The sequence below is a fragment of the Protomyctophum parallelum genome (genome assembly GCF_964188405.1).
Source record: "Protomyctophum parallelum genome assembly, chromosome: 10".
NCBI classification, from domain to species: domain Eukaryota; kingdom Metazoa; phylum Chordata; class Actinopteri; order Myctophiformes; family Myctophidae; genus Protomyctophum; species Protomyctophum parallelum.
The window spans coordinates 6,661,272-6,678,242 of record NC_139704.1 but is presented as its reverse complement, the minus strand read 5'-3'; the positions used below and the strand labels follow the sequence as shown (position 1 = coordinate 6,678,242).

Below are 16,971 nucleotides of genomic sequence, written 5' to 3'. Positions count from 1 at the left end.
CTGATTAACCCATTCTGACCTGAGATCAGATTCTAGAAATGTCAGTCGCTCTTCGATTTTTCAAAAATAGCAGACCTACAAGCTCGTATCGCGCCACTCGGTGGCGCGATATGAGCTTGTAGATCTGCTATTTTTCAATAGCTAAAGCATAACATGATGCTGACACCAAAATGGGTGCCCGGTCAGAATGTGTTAAATTCATAGACACACGGACAGCATACACACGGACGTGTTTCAGGCAGCGTCAAGCCTTCCTTGAGAGGATGGGGAGTGCTGGCTATAACTTTCTTCCTGTGAATCTCCGTGAGCTGTGCACACAGCTAACTGCATTATACAGACTGCTCATTTTCGTTTTCTACTATTATCATAACACAATATAACGGCATTCTATAATTACAAGGTCAAGTGCACTTGCATTTATAATCTCCCTACAAGTAATTATAAAATGCTTTAAAATGTGCTTCAATAAATCATTACGATTATGAGTGTTTATAACTATAATGAATTATATGTCGTTATAATCATTCATTATAATACATTATTATGCATGTGTATGTATTGCATTCATAGAACGTGTTTAACCCATTCTGACCGGGCACCCATTTTGGTGTTGGCATCATGTTATGCTTTAGCTATTGAAAAATAGCAGATCTACAAGCTCATATCGCGCCACCGAGTGGCGTGATACGAGCTATTTTTTTTAAATCGAAGACACTTTTAGAATCTGATCTCAGGTCAGAATGGGTTAATAATGAAACTGTCAGGATGTAATAGACATTTTTAGAATCTGATCTCAGGTCAGAACGTGTTTACAAAAGTTCACCTGGATGTTGACAAAGCCTTTGACACTGTGCATCTCCCCCATCAGGGCCGACATCAGGGAAGACTTCCCGGACCCCACCGGTCCCACTACAGCTACCAGCCGACCTGGCATTATGTCCAAAGACACACTGACCACGCACACGCACACACGCACACACACACACACACACACACACACACACACACACACACACACACACACACACACACACACACACACACACACACACACACACACAGTTTTATAAACAAACATATGTGAAATGTAGTGACATGACGACATATCTAAGTCAAGATTATTAATATGTCCCTGTGAGATGGAGGATGACTGATTTAAGCAGTCACACCTGGCCTGAGTCAAACTAGAACTGGACTCAGAGCTGGGTGTGGCTGCGCACCTGTTGTGCATGGACTTGATCAAGGTCACAACAGGTTAGATCAGTCATCTCCACAAACACTCAAAGAGAGCTTCTGTCCGGACAGTGGGGAGCTATCTGCTTTCCTGTGTAAAGTGTCATATGTTGTGTTATTCCCTACACATGGAGGAATAAAACGGTCTATACTTAAGAAAGCTGCCCTGTGTTGTGTCCTTCCTTGCCCTGGGTAGTGACTAGTCCAGGGGTCGGCAACCCAAGATGTTGAAAGAGCCATTTCCGACCAAAAATAAATTCAAAATCTATCTGGAGCCGCAAAGAAAATGTACGCATTATAATGCAGCTTGCCAAGCTTTATTATCTCCCGGGTTGCAACGAAACTAGCAGAATTTAGCATGCTTTCACTGGAAATGTCTTTCAACGTTACTTTTTTTGTTGTTTGATAGCTTCTCACTGCAGATTAAACATACAGGCAGTCAATCTGCATTGGCTGTGAAGGCCAAAGCCTCTGTCCATGAACTGTTAAATCCTCAGTTTTTCGTCGGCTATCTTTCTTTTTCTCCCTGTAGAAGCCGTAGTAGCGTAGCAGGCAGCAGCCTCACACACCCACCGGTTTGTTTATAATAGACACCTGGCTGGCACGACACTGAGTGTGTCGCATGCTATTACGCAAACTTTAGTTTAGTTACGTTTTCCAATTTTGTAAAAATGTGTAGAATAAAAATTAAGAATGTTTGTCACGTTTGGCCTCCTACAGAAACCATAAATGAAAAATAATTTATTGCTACTTTTAATGCTGCAGGGAGCCACTAGGGGTGTGCTCTAGACGAGTCTAGAGCCGCATGCGGCTCTAGAGCCGCCTGTTGCAGACCCCTGGACTAGTCGGTCACTAGTCGGTACTTATTTTAACTTTGTCCTTTTTGTATAATCAGGACAAAAAAAGGTCTACACCGTGAGGAATCTAAAGGACGAAGCGTGCGTGCGTGTGTGTTTGCTCGCACGTATTTCCAATTTAAACATACTGTTAATTATGCTCTTAGCTCTTATGCTATTATTCTCTTGTTTCAATAAAATGACATCTGTAGTTTACACATTTATGTTCATCAGCGCTGGAAGGGGGGTGCGGAGGGTGCTCCAGCACCCCCTGCTGGTGGAGAGGAGATTTTTTTGACATGTCTATCAGAGCGTGCTGAATGCAGAATGCACAGCGAGTGAGTTGACAGAGACAGCAAAAACCTATTGTAGTTTTACTTTCACCTGCACCAGGTTTAAAGAAATCTAACCCAAACAACAACACAATAATAGTCACATACTGTTATTATGATTAACTCGGTTAACTAGGTCCTAAATAAGTAATTATTAGGCCAAGTATACCCGAATAAGACCCGAAATTTTTCGCGCGACGCGAGGCCGCGATATCCCTCCCACCCTTCAGCTCCCCCTGGTATAAATACCTTCCAGCGCCCCTGTTTATGTTTTAGAGATAGTCAGAAAGACAGGAAGCAGAGCTGGAGGTAGCAGAGACTAAAATGTCGAGGTTCTCTCTGGGAGTAACAAGGATAGGATAGGATCATGAATGAGTACATCATGATCCTGTCAGACATTTTGGAGATAAAGCCAGAGAGGCCAGACTGAGATGGTTTGGACACATACAGAGGAGGGGTAGTAAGTATATCGGTAGAAGGACGTTGAGGTTGGAACTGCCAGGCAGGAGGCCTAGAGGAAGACCAAAGGGAAGATTTATGGATGTCGTGAAAGAGCCCTTTCAATGAAGCCCTTTGAATTGAAATATTGGAGGCCGACTAGCATGGTGAAGTGCTTGCATGTTCGTATTAAGGAATGGTATTTTTTACAATTTGCATCATTGTTGCCCATCCCCACCAGTCTAACGACCCTCCATATAGAAATGCTAATGGTTTTGAAATTTCTCCATTTTCATTTTCCATCCACTATGGTTTCATCTGTCCTTCAGTGTCCTGGGCTGAATGAAGGTCTAAAGTTTAGAAGACCTTCATTCAGCCCGGGGCATTAGCTAATGGATGTAGAAACTAGCTAATGGATGTAGAAGGAGAATTCTTTCTTTGGTCAGAGCAGGACACTTACTTCTTAAGCATAGCCTTGGCTTGCCTCTCCCAAGCAAAGGAACCGTCACAGACACTCACAGCTGTGTCTGAGAGAGCACGTACACACACACACACACACACACACACACACACACACACACACACACACACACACACACACACACACACACACACACACACACACACACACACACACACACACACACACACACACACACACACACACACACACACACACACACACAGTTGGGATCGATTCTTCCAAAATATGACAGCAAAACATGTTGAATCAAAAAACTCTTTTCATTCTTCGCTTCATGTCTGTCTATCTATCCAGTCTTTATTTATCCCGACCTTCTCAGAACTTTCCACACAATGGTCATCGTTGGGATGCTGCGAGATTGAGTCAATCAGTGCAATGATATTAATTTAGTTAATAACACACACACACACACACACACACACACACACACATTGATGTGAAAGAAAACTGCAAATAGCCCGTATACAGCTGTGTGATGTTTAAACGGGGAGGCCAGCCATTCCAAAAGTCTACTTTGAAAGCTGCAGAACCATCTCCAAGGTCGCTCATTTATCCAAAATCCTAGCTATGTGCATTAAATATTCTATCTGGTTGTTAGTATAGGCTGTGAGCTGACCACCCAAGGTTCACCGATTAAAGAGGGGTTCTGTGACACCAGAGTACATTTAAGTTACATCAATTTATTTCTCGGTTAATCCATATGCCATGGTTTATTGGTCAAGTACGCATGGCTGGTGCTGTAGACTCAGTGGGAAGTGCATGTTCTGCATTGCATCGAGCCTTGGATGAGGTCTGGAAACTGAGTGAGGGCTGTGGAGTTCATGACTGCACACCTAAACTGTGATTGGCTAATGAGTTGAGTCATAGGTGTTATACAGAGATTAGTAGAATGCGCTTTTATCACATCAATGCGGGCATCTCTCATGAGTATAGAAGCTTACTGAAGCTGGAGTCATGGTGTACAATGTCGTCGGGGAGGTCATCACCACCCAAAAACTTCTCCAGTCGCTTTTTGGACACTCCAGTCTAAAAGACACAAGGAACTTGGTTATGGAAAATGTATTATGATTTTCAAACAAACAAGATGGGTCTAATAATGACTTGGATCTAGGGATGGGAATTATCGATTATTGCATTAATAGTGTAGGGATGCACCGAAAGGGAGATTCTTGGCCGAAACCGAATACCGAATATAGGAAACAGTTGGCCGAAAACCGAATAGCCGAATATGATTAATATTATATATCTTTTTTCCTACCATTTCTGTCATGGCCACACCAAGCTACATGATTATGGCAAAAGACGTGATTATGGCAAAACTTAACTTAAATAATAATCACCATTATGGGTCTATAAAACATTCATTCAGCACTTTTTGCATTTAATTGCATACACTATTCGGTGATATATTTTGGGCCTATTCGGGCCAAAACCGAATAGGCTGAAATTGTTCAGCAATTTTCGGCCGAATATTTTCTGCGTCCGAATATTCGGTGCATCACTAGTTAATTGATAAGTTTTGATAAGCTTATCGATTGATTAACTGGTTAATTGATAAAACTAGACCTTACCCGTTGTGAGATATTTGCCACCTTGTGGCCGTGGGGGGTACTGCGCCCGGTGCGTTTGTAATTGACTAATAAATTAATTAATAATCATTAATGTGTCAAATCGAAAAAAGGGCTTCGTTACGCCCTCCATATTCATATGGTCAATGACTGTGTGAAAGGTGGGAGTGATTGGTGCAGGCAGTAAGGAGCTATGGCAGTGTTTCTGACACACAGACAGACAGACATTGTTAGAATTATAGTATGATGATGATGATGATATACAGAAAGAATCAAAAAGGCATATTATATTCCTTAATAAAATTGTTATTTGACCATTTGCGATACAGGGCCATACAGGTATGATGGTGATGATGTCATGCGCATACCCTCTATTGTGTCTCCAATCCATACCTGAACCATTGCAGCGATGAGCATGGGCAGCATGCCAAGGGGAAATCGAAGGACGTTGAAAAGAGCGATGGAAGTGAACGCTTTCTCAGCGTTCAGTATGTTGTCTGGGCTCACTCCCACAAACACCGCAAAGCTGGCCAGAGACACCTGCACGAAGAAACCGGTTAGTACACTGAGATATACGGTTCCTCGACTATAGGTCATAATAGATCTCATCTCATTTAATTTCATCTCATCTCATTAATATGGTCTCTGCACTCACCAGAGCTGGAGCGCAGGAGAAAATGAAAATAGAGATAGAATTGAGGTAGGCAAACTTCTTCATGACCTTCAACTCCTCCTCTCTGATTCCCTCCACCTGTGCCTGGAAGGACGGCTCCCATGCGTACAGCTTCAGAATCTGTGGGGGCGGAGCCGGCAGTGTGAGGATGCGGAAAGGGAAGCTAAGGGCCTTTAACAACACGAGGAACAAAGGACCACACTTTCTGCAGCTAAAAGCCAATAATCAATCCCCAGGTGGTGGGCGCAGATAATGAAATGTCTAGTTGTGTGTTAGTGTGTTGTTTGTTTTGGGAAAGACTTCAAGAAACCCATTACCATCCTCCTCCAGTCCTCCACCCATCCTGCTTATAGTGCTTACCCACGCAGACCGAAGCAGTACGGTAGCCATAGTATACTATATAATACTGTTGATGTCAGGCAGAAACCTCTTATGTCCCAATTTTAACTTTTTGTGTTTCGTCTTGAATTAACGCCCTATACTTGATCACACTATGCCACACAAACACAGATCCACAAGCAGATCCACAAGCTTGAAACGTGGGGCAAAGCAGCACATTTTGAGCTTGTGGATCTGCTGCTTGAAAAGTAACAGAGATGATGTAATCAAATCACATAGATCTCTATGAAAATGTGAATGTGAAATATCTCCCAGGAAGATTATTAGTTGATCAGAATATAGTTGGTATATGCATAAAATCTAATATCACAATATTTCTTTGATATCAACATTGTGGGGATCACTATTGGTGCTTTCCCAAAATACAGTATTTACACAATGAGATTTTGGATAAATAATCATCAGTGATGGTAAATGGTGCAAATATATAGCGCCTTTATCCAATCTATTACATAGATTGTGCATTACATTCACACACACATTCATACACCGAGTGGCGCGATACGAGCTTGTAGGTCTGCTATTTTTGAAAAATCGAAGAGCGACTGACATTTTTTAGAATCTGATCTCAGGTCAGAATGGGTTCACCAGACCAGTGTGTGTCCGGCGGAAACCTCATATGAATCTGATCTCAGGTCAGAATGGGTTAAGAAAAAAACAAGAAATGATGACATAGTCATAGTTATACCAGCTGCTTCTATATTTGCGGCGGTGGTGGTCCACAGTTAAAAATAGCACATGTACAGTACAAGCTCGAGATATGAATATGATGCATTGTGAGCTTGTAGATAGGCTATTTTAAATATTTGATTTTATTATATATTTTGTAAAGGAATGGTTTTGGTCTTACAAGGTTTCCAACTGACAGCAATATATTGATCTATATCAGTGTCAGTCAGTTTCAGGGTTCCAGGTTGTCTTTATTTGTCTTGGAAACACCATGAAACACACACAACATATATAAAAGAAAAACTTTTTTCTCCTCTCCTGAACAGTTAGTCTTGCCGCCAGTTAAATCAGAAAGTCACATTTCTCATAGAATTCACCCAAATACCAAGAATATTTGTTTTGCTCGTTGTATTGAATAGATGTGAAAAGGGCACTGACCTTAATGCCATTCAGTATCTCATTCATTATTTTCAGCCTCTTGTCCTTATATTTCATGTTCTCCACCTGAAAAGGGAACGAGGTAAACAAAATGCTTTATAAAATGGAATTTATTGGAATAAAGGGAGGTTCCTCGCCTCGAGTCCGACGGTGCATCTCGGGAGTAGACACGTACTGTATAGCTGAATAAAGAAAAGAAGGCACAATAAGGCACATCATGTCGCTCTTGCCTTGCACCCTAGCTCAAGCAGAACATTGCAAACAAACACACAAAGTCCTTATATTTGGCCCACCTTCTGATAGAGCGCGCCTAGAAAGCAACCTTGGTTCCCTATACGCCACAACGTTACACCCACAGCTAGAAACCTAGGTGTCACTCTTGAATCCAACCTCTCCCTGGAGGGCCAGTTGTCCAGGGTTGTCCAGGTCCTCATTCTACCACCTTCGCAAATTTTCCAAAATCAAACCCTTCCTCTCACACCCCGACTTAACTAAAGTCATCCACTACTGCAACTCCCTTTACTCATGTCTTTCAAAAAAAATCCATTCCCCGGCTACAATTGGTCCAGAATGCAGCAGCCCGCCTCTTAACAGGGGCAAGAAAGTTTGACCATATCACTCCTATCCTGGCCACCCTCCACTGGTTACCAATCTCATTTAGAATCGACTTTAAAATTCTGCTCTTTACATTCTTTAAAATAGGGCTTAAAGGTATATTCAGTGATTTCACTCAAAAAACCTTAGGTTTCGTTTTTGGCTGTGGGACCCAGCCTTTCGTCCAATCAGGACAGAGAGTCAAAAACTAAACCTACGGTTTTTTGACCCCCAGGGGTTAACTGGGGACAGGGAGGAACTCCTTATATGGCCAGCACACTCTATAGTAGGGAGGATTATCATAACAGAACAAAAAAATAAGTGATATTTGAATTAAGTGAAATCACTGAATATACCTTTAAGTGCTAAGTGGTAAACACGACATTACCCTAGAGAAATCACTGACTACAGTGTACACTGATGGAGAATGAATGTCACCTCTGTCCAAAACAGTCTACTTCTCATGATTAAAACTCAAAAACAGCAAAAGTATAGCAGATCGGCAAGCTCAAAACAAAATGCTTGCAGATCTGTGACATTTTATGCTTTCGGTTTGTGTGATGTAAATGGGGTGTTATGAAACAAAACAAAACACACAAAAACATTTGAATATGGAGATAAGAGGTTTCTCATGTAAGCGTACACACCTGGATGCCTCTGGACTTGGCGGCCAGCACGCCATTGATGGGCACCATGAGGACCATGACGGCCAGGCCGGCCAGGACCGAAGGGCCCAGCTCCAGCCACAGGAAGGCGATAGAGAGCATTATCTGCAGAGGGCACGACCATATCAGGTGGATGAAGTTGTAGACGTCGTTGAAGCGCTGGGCGTCGGCCGACATCAGGTTCACCGTCTCGCCCACCGTGGACTCTTTGCGGACGTCGTTCGACACCACCAGGGCCTGAGAGGAGAGGAGAGGAGAGGAGAGGAGAGGAGAGGAGAGGAGAGGAGAGGAGAGGAGAGGAGAGGAGAGGAGAGGAGAGGAGAGGAGAGGAGAGGAGAGGAGAGGAGAGGAGAGGAGAGGAGAGGAGAGGAGAGGAGAGGAGAGGAGAGGAGAGGAGAGGGAAAAGAGAGAAACAGTAATTTATTCACCGGTTGACCGTTTTTTTTAAACGACCTGCACTACAACCAGCCTGCAGATAGCTATAGAACGACCTGCACTACAACCAGCCTGCAGATAGAAGACACTCCTACCGCCGCGCTTAGTCGAGGCACACACAAACAAACAAGCCCTAATACCACCACTTCTGATAATTCCCCTAATGACCAATGTATGCCCGCTGTGTCAAAAGGCCAGTCCACCACTGACTGACCCTTACCTTCTTGTACACGGCGGCCAAGATGGCCGTGCGGACCTTCATTCCCAGGACGTAGCACAGCTGGAAGTACTGATGCAGCAGCATAGACTGGAAGATGGCCGCCAGGAGCAGCAGCACTGCGTACAGGTAGCCCTCCCACGCGTGCGCAGACTTGTCCTGAGTGAACGTAATCATCATCCTGGAATGAAGCGGAAACATGTCGTCAGCTCAGAGAAATGCCACAAAGACCATAAAATCTGCGGTGGCCTCCCGATAATCTTCAGGAAAAAGGCCAGTTGTGAGTGATACGATGACAGGATGACAGGATGACAGGATGTTTAGGTTGGTCATTGATGGGATTTATGAGGCTAACTGCACCTCACCTGCAGTCATACAACACTTGATTACCTCCATGGCCTTGTAAGCTCTGAGCCAATGGGGCTGATGAATACACATTTGACAGTAAGAGGGGCTTCCAGTGTGTGTGTGTGTGTGTGTGTGTGTGTGTGTGTGTGTGTGTGTGTGTGTGTGTGTGTGTGTGTGTGTGTGTGTGTGTGTGTGTGTGTGTGCGTGCGTGCGTGTGCGTGTGTCGTTTACTTGAGGAGCTGAGGACTAACAAAGGTCAGCATGTCTTGTAGAAGTTTGTAGAAGGCTGATTTCAGCATAATGAATTTGAAGCTCTTGTAAAGGGTCGTGACGAGCCATGACTGAGGGAAATCTTTCTCTTCTTTCTCTTCTTTCTTCGTCTCTTTGTTCTTCTTCTTGTTTTCCGTCTTTCCCTTTTCCTCCTGAGAGAAAGAAAGAAAAAAGGCCTTCAAGCATTGTGAGTGCACGGCGCAAATTGAGTTAACCCTCTTATGGCCACCCTAATTAACAGTGGATTAATTGTGCCTTCTACCTGCACTATTCATATGTTTAATTCATCATTTTAATGCCAATAGAAAGATCTGTGACATACACACTATACCTCATTTTAACACGGCAATCCTATAGTATTATACCCAGTCCTGATGGTGGCGGTAACTTCACCATTATGCCAAATAGAGCGAATATGGCGATGTCATTTCCGGTTCAACAGATCACAACATCTGCTAGTTTTCTTCACTGTGTTACATAGTCAGATGTCCGGGATGCTAAGCTATCATCGTTTAATTTAATAACTAAGTCAAATTAAGCTCTAATCAAGCCCCAAATATCGCATATTACGCAGCTATGCACATAAAGATTTTTATACTATTCAAAAATAGCAGATCTACAAGCTCACGGTGTGCCACTAACTTCGTGCCACGCTATGTGCTTGTAGATCTGCTATTTCTGAAACATTGTGGAAAATGTGTGCAAATCTTTGAATAAGTATACAACCTCATGCTTATAAATAACCCATTCTGAACATGCACCCATTTTGGTGTCAGCATCATGTTATGCTTTAGCTATTGAAAAATAGCAGATCTACAAGCTCATAGCGCGCCACCGAGTGGCGCGATACGAGCTTGTAGGTCTGCTATTTTTGAAAGAATCGAAGAACGACTGACATTTCTACAATCTGATCTCAGGTCAGAATGGGTTAATCAGACCAGTGTGTGTCCAGTGGAAACCTCGTATGAATCTGATCTCAGGTCAGAATGGGATAAGCACGCTCACCATCATCAGCACATCCTGACTGACTCCCTTCCCGAGTCCATTGGAGAGGCCGTTCTGCAGGAGGTCCTTCTCTCGGAGCTGCTCCTGCCTCTTGGCCTCTCTCTTGCGGAGCTGGACCTTGGCGGCCGCCAGCTCCACCAGCATGACGCTCTGGAAGCGCTGGCTGAGGTAGTCTGTGGAGTCCGCCTCCGTCAGGTCATACATGTCGTCCTGCACCAGCGGCATCTTGAAGCCCTTCATCACCATGCTGGGAAAGGCAGGGGCACACGGTGGTGAGGGGGACAGGACGGGAAGACACAGGCAACACGGTGAGGGGGACAGGACAGGATCGACACAAAAAACATTCTTAAGCGATCTTGTAATCCGAATCTTGAAATCCCTGTTTAGTTTAGTTATAGGTCCTATATGTAACAACATAGTATTTCCAATTGCATATACAAAATAATAAACCGTAATAAAACACATTTCTGACGGAAAAGGCATAGGCTGAAGCCATAGCTTATTGCACATGCCCTTTTACAGAAAAGGGGGAAAAAAAAGGAGAAAAACAAAGACAACACTTGATCGCTGTACATGGCAACACATTTATGATAACAAAGTAGTAATGCCGGCTATACCTGTTGAGCCATTGGAAAGTAATTCGGCTCAGAAATGGTGCCCCGGCCTCTGGATTCTATGGTACAAAGAAAAGCTTAGAGGGCATCAGATACTGTTAAAATCCTGGCTATATATACAGTATTCGTGTGAAAGAACAGTAACTATGTTGGCATTCTCGTAAACAATACATATGTTATATAAATGTTGAAAATTGGTGTTTGAACAGCTGCTTTCGCCCTGGCCTACACATTAGTGTGTTGAGTAGACAGATCGGTTACCTTCTTGATGTGTTCCTCTGCTTCCAGAGGAATGTCAGCGAATGAAGAGAGGACAAGACCTACGAGCTCCAGCCCAAAACCAATGTAGAAAAGGCAGAACCGCGGGACATCTTGGACCGATCCTCCCTGCCGATAAAAGAAGGGGCGATAAGAGGAGGAAATGGTTGCATTCTAATTAATATCATCACCTCCTCACCTTGCTAAAATAGTGGTAATAGGGGGGAGCATCCTTTGGTCTGACATATCATTGGTTCGAAGGAGCATTGGTTGGGGGTTAGGTTTAGGTGTGCTGCCCCGTGCTCGCGGTTATGGTTAGGGTGAGGGTTTGGGGTAGGTAGTCGATCGGACCAATGGTATGTCGGAACCAAAGTATATAGTAACCGGTAATAGGCCTACGTTAATTCTTTTGTGGGCTGCTCTACTGCAGATTGCAAGATACTGTACATTCCTCAATGTGGTTGTCTCAATGTCCATACCTGTCTGACTGCCTCTCTCAGAAGGTTGTCTCAATGTCCGTATACCTGTCTCACTGCCTCTCTCAGAAGGTTGTCTCAATGTCCATACCTGTCTCACTGCCTCTCTCAGAAGGTTGTCTCAATGTCCATACCTGTCTCACTGCCTCTCTCAGAAGGTTGTCTCAATGTCCGTATACCTGTCTCACTGCCTCTCTCAGAAGGTTGTCTCAATGTCCATACCTGTCTCACTGCCTCTCTCAGAAGGTTGTCTCAATGTCCATACCTGTCTCACTGCCTCTCTCAGAAGGTTGTCTCAATGTCCATACCTGTCTCACTGCCTCTCTCAGAAGGTTGTCTCAATGTCCATACCTGTCTCACTGCCTCTCTCAGAAGGGTCTGGAATGGGAAGACGTCACACACCACCAGCAGCAGCCAGAAATTAAAGAGAGTGGCTGAATCGACGGCTCCGTCTCGACGGCGTAGTCCTTCTTGGCACAGCATGAGCAGGAGCTAGAAAAGAACAATGATACTTGGTTTAACCGTTTTGTACGGCACTTATTTTAGCCTTACTTTGTGAATGAAAAAGTTCTTTACAGGGTGCCCTGCATCAAAAAACGTTTGAGAACCACTGGTCTAGAGTTTGGAATGACCAGAAGGGCCCTATCTGAGGACTGAGGACATATCTTTGAGGCCCCTTGACATGGACATGTTTAACTAACATAGGCCCAGGCTAATAGTCCGATTAAAGATCTGCTCTACTTACCCATGAAACAGCAAACAGGACAGGGTTGGTATAGAACACCGCCGCATGCCTCCCAGTTGCACTCGCATCAGTCCCAGGGCCATAATCCTGTCCTAATGTTAAGGCCAGGCCTGCAATGGCCGTCAGGAACAGCAGACCTGCGATAAGCTGAAGGGGGTGAGCGAGGAGAAGTATGAGAGTGTGACAAAGGCAAGCAAAACGATTGTTTTCCAAAAATGTGTCATACATTACTAGCCAGCGTTTTATTTTTATTTTGATGATGGACCTGTCATTGTGCAACAAAATTAATCACGCAATAGCTTTTAGTTTACAAAGTTATATACCGTGTCAGGTCGACAATAACTGGATAAAGTCACACATTATGATGTTTGCCGATAATGTTGACGACGTATAGTCTTTCCTCAGCTATCTGCCTTCCCACTTCTAATAACGATCATGCAGATATAGAGTGAGCCTGGACTGTTTGCAGACATAGAGCCTGGACAGATTGTCTTACCTGTTTGCAGCCATAGAGCCGGGACAGATGTTTTGGTCCTCTGCTCCTGAACAGAGCAGCGAGGTGCCAGGGGCCACAGACGAGCCACAGGAAGCCCAGAGGGACCCACACCAACACAGTCTGCTCCAAACACACAGGGAGGTCTGGCTCTGCTCGGTCCACGTATGAGGAGTTCTGCCATCACGTCGGCACACGGACCCGGAGAGAGGAAGCGCGTACATTTTTTAACCCATTCTGACCTGAGATCAGATTCATACCAGGTTTCCACTGGACAACACACTGGTCTGATTAAACAACGTCGCTACTCGATTTGCCACTCACATTATGCATGCACATACCCTCTACATACGATTCTCAGTACAGAGTACAGAGTTGAAAACAACAGAGTGTGGGTGGGACATCAAGGCCACTGCGGCCTCAGGGCATAGGATTCTTTGGAGGTAAACTACAGCCATACTGAGGGGCGCAGCACCGCAGGCCATAGTGGTAAACTACAGCCATACTGAGGGGCGCAGCACCGCAGGCCATAGTGGTAAACTACAGCCATACTGAGGGGCGCAGCACCGCAGGCCATAGTGGTAAACTACAGCCATACTGAGGGGCACAGCACCGCAGGCCATAGTGGCCTCCATGAAACTCCTGCCCCGAGTCACGCACACATTTAGCATTGATTTGGACAACAAATGACAAATGACTATCAGAAGGTTTTGGTTGAATAAATCTACAGTTAATTTAGTCGACACAAATAGCCAATCTAGAAGATCACAACACATCGACTTACGTGTTACGCGCTGTGAGCTTGTAGATCGGCTATTATTTTGTCTTAGTTTTAGTCATCATAGCTTCATTTTTATTTAGTTTTCCTCAGTGAAAAAAGTTAATCTTCAAACATTTATCATCAAAAGTTTAGTCGCCAAAATCAGCACACCACACACACACACACACACACAAAAGTAACTTCAAAAGTAATTATAGTTAGGGCCTACAACACACAGAAATGTGTGCGGGGAGGGAATAGCATAGTGACAAAAAAGTGGATAAAAACTCAAATCAAAATCAAACAACCGTCATCGAGCAATGTTTTGGGAGAGCAGCCAGCAGGGGATTTGTCGCTATTTTTTAGCTACTTTCCAGACCCCCCTATAGCGCCTGAATTATAGTGAGGCTTCTAGCGACAAATCTAGCTAGTTTTTCTGGTGATTTGGGGACAAATCGTGTTGACACTTGACAGGCGCCAGAGATAAAAACCCAAATTTGTCTTCATTTTCCCTGTCCCTGCCTCCATTTGCTGCTGGAGCAGGCGCCTGCATGCTCCTCAGCCCTCAGTCAGTGAGTCAATGACACACACAAACGTGCACGTCGCGGCCACGAGCGGCACGTCTGTCTTTCTCACCTCGGCTCCTCGGTTCCTCAAGGAGTGTCTCTCGGTAGCAGGCGGATGAAGGGCCCGGGCAAACGGCTCGAGAGTGGAGTTGCAAAATGTCATGTGCACAGAGCAGCAGCTCACACTGCTAGTAAAATTAATGACATACTCAAATGCATAAAGCAACCTTCCAAGTATACTCCTGTATGGATCGGAAAACAAAATAACGTTCTAAAGTTTAAATTGAGCTATTGTTTTGTTATATTACAATTCGTTTAAACCAGCAGCGAATTCATGAACTTGGATGATGTTTCTCCATATTTTCGTTGCTAGGGGCGCCTAAAAGTCGATAAGGACGCCAAAATGTCGCTAGGGGAGGCACGTGCCGCATGCGCGCGCAAATCCCACCCCAAGCGACTTTTCAAAGAGCCACTATAGCTACTTCCGTTACTGGGGAGTTGGCAACACTGCATGAGAGCAGGTCCATATTTGACCCTGACATGACTCGAAACATAAAAGCTTGGCAATAAAGTATATATTATCATGGTATTCAGTGTAGTGAATAACCTCTCATGAATACAGAGCTGTCAGAAATGCTCAGCCATGTCAGAAATGCTGAGTGATGTCAGAAATGCTGAGTCATGTCAGAAATGCTGAGTCATGTCAGAAATGGGATACGACAGGAAGCACGCACATCTCTTTCTTTCTTCTTTCTTGGTCCCGCCTTATCGCTGCTTGCAGCTATATTTATTATTATTATTAATTTGTAATTTTCTTAAACATCATTTCGCTTTAACCATTTAGTAAACTAGCAGATCTGCAAGTTAACCAAGTTTTGAACTTGTAGATCTGCTATTCTCGATGAGAATAAATAAATTAAATTCCCCAAATGTTCAAAACATTTTTCAACTACTGTATAATGTAATGCCCAAAATAGGGACAACAGCTTGAGAGTGGTTTAAATACTATGGTGTCAATAGTATTAATATTGGTCACAGATCTTTGACAAAGTGGGCCTACTTTTCTAACTCGAGTATGGACTGTACCTGTGATCCGTCAACAGCTCAAAGTAATGATACTACTTGATCACCTTCTGTAGTAAACAGTGTGTTCTGCTGATCTCCCACAGTGAGGGCCCCAATCCCATCCCATCACATCACACCACCACTCACCCAGAAGACTGAACCACAGAACTCCTCCAGGGCTTCAGCAGCAGGCATGGTCCCAGATGAACGGCTTTACGGTCCCTCGGATGACCATACAAACAGTCGCTTTCACTGTCCCCCGCTTTAGACAGCGGCCCACGTGTTCACTCCTGACCCCGCACACACACTCCACAATAAATCAGAGCACTCCAAAGGACTTTGAGCCATGGAGCATTTTTAAACAGAAGGCAGACCTCGCAAGCTCGCCATAATAGACAAGAGAGAAACAGAAATGAACCGGAGGTCTTTGAAGAGCAGTGTTAATGCTTAACACAACGAGTATGCAGACTTGCACACACACACACACACACACACACACACACACACACACACACACACATCTGCCAACAGATGTAATAAATCTACCCCCGACTCTCTGCAGAATGAATCTGCACTGGGACTACGAACTGCACAGTCTGTCTAAAGTCCAGCCAACTATAGGCCAGCAAACCTTGTGTGTGTTTGTGAGAGAGGGGGAGAGAGAGAGAGAAAGAGAGAGAGAGACAGTAAGGGAAAGGGAAAGAGGAGGACTTTTAAGTTTAAAGTCCTCCTCTTTCCCTTATGGAGGTAGGGCTTTTAAGTTTAAACGACTTCAACTTCAAAGCCCTCCCTCCACACTGGTGCTGTTTGTGTGAATTGTTCTGCAAAAGAGGAAATGGGGATGGGAGGGCCGCGGCCAGAGGGGCCCTTCTTCCTGTGCAGCAGCTGCTGCTGCTCCTACATTCTCTGACTTTCCAATCAGGTCTGATAAGCATATAGACACTGTTCAAATCCTGAGTGTTCATTTAACTTAACTCAGAGAGTGTACTAATGGCACCAACTAGACACTTTGGGGTCTGTTATTGCTCTGAGAGGGTGCAAAATGGAACCAAATGGACCCATGCATTGTACATTCAGAGTTCATTTAATGCTCATTTTCTTCCTTTACAGTAAGGAGGAAAGCCATTTGAACGGGAACAGAGGAGAAGGTGCCATTCAAGTTTGGTTTAAAAAGAAAAAGACTCATTTTATTGAAACAGTTTCAATAAAGTACAAAGCCACATAGTCTAATCCTAACCGCACACAAAGCCACATATAGTCAGACTAATGTCAGAATTATTATGGGCAGTCCCCCCTGTCAAACTACTCTTCCCCGTCCCCTTCTCTATTTATATTACATATTGTCAAATAATTATTCGATCACTTCTACAGTAGGTAATTATTCATCTTT

The 16,971-nt window shown here is 44.1% G+C and overlaps 1 protein-coding gene across 2 annotated transcripts in view; it reads right to left on the bottom strand.

Annotated features, from left to right (window-relative positions):
- The window catches only part of abcc2 (ATP binding cassette subfamily C member 2), a 57,014-nt gene extending 41,065 nt beyond the window's left edge, over positions 1–15,949 (bottom strand). For both annotated transcript variants that reach the window (XM_083774675.1, XM_083774674.1), the window contains exons 1-16: positions 15,729–15,949; positions 13,194–13,367; positions 12,698–12,844; positions 12,304–12,444; positions 11,480–11,605; positions 11,222–11,277; positions 10,605–10,851; positions 9,561–9,751; positions 8,985–9,162; positions 8,312–8,566; positions 7,071–7,136; positions 5,547–5,684; positions 5,285–5,431; positions 4,265–4,349; positions 3,300–3,366; positions 824–950 (exon numbers count right to left, since the gene is read on the bottom strand). In XM_083774675.1, coding sequence (XP_083630801.1) covers positions 824–950; positions 3,300–3,366; positions 4,265–4,349; positions 5,285–5,431; positions 5,547–5,684; positions 7,071–7,136; positions 8,312–8,566; positions 8,985–9,162; positions 9,561–9,751; positions 10,605–10,851; positions 11,222–11,277; positions 11,480–11,605; positions 12,304–12,444; positions 12,698–12,844; positions 13,194–13,367; positions 15,729–15,776 — 2,193 coding nt within the window. In that variant the 5' untranslated portion in view covers positions 15,777–15,949. The remainder of the gene's footprint in view (positions 1–823; positions 951–3,299; positions 3,367–4,264; positions 4,350–5,284; positions 5,432–5,546; positions 5,685–7,070; positions 7,137–8,311; positions 8,567–8,984; positions 9,163–9,560; positions 9,752–10,604; positions 10,852–11,221; positions 11,278–11,479; positions 11,606–12,303; positions 12,445–12,697; positions 12,845–13,193; positions 13,368–15,728) is intronic.
- Between the last annotated feature and the right edge of the window lie 1,022 nt (positions 15,950–16,971).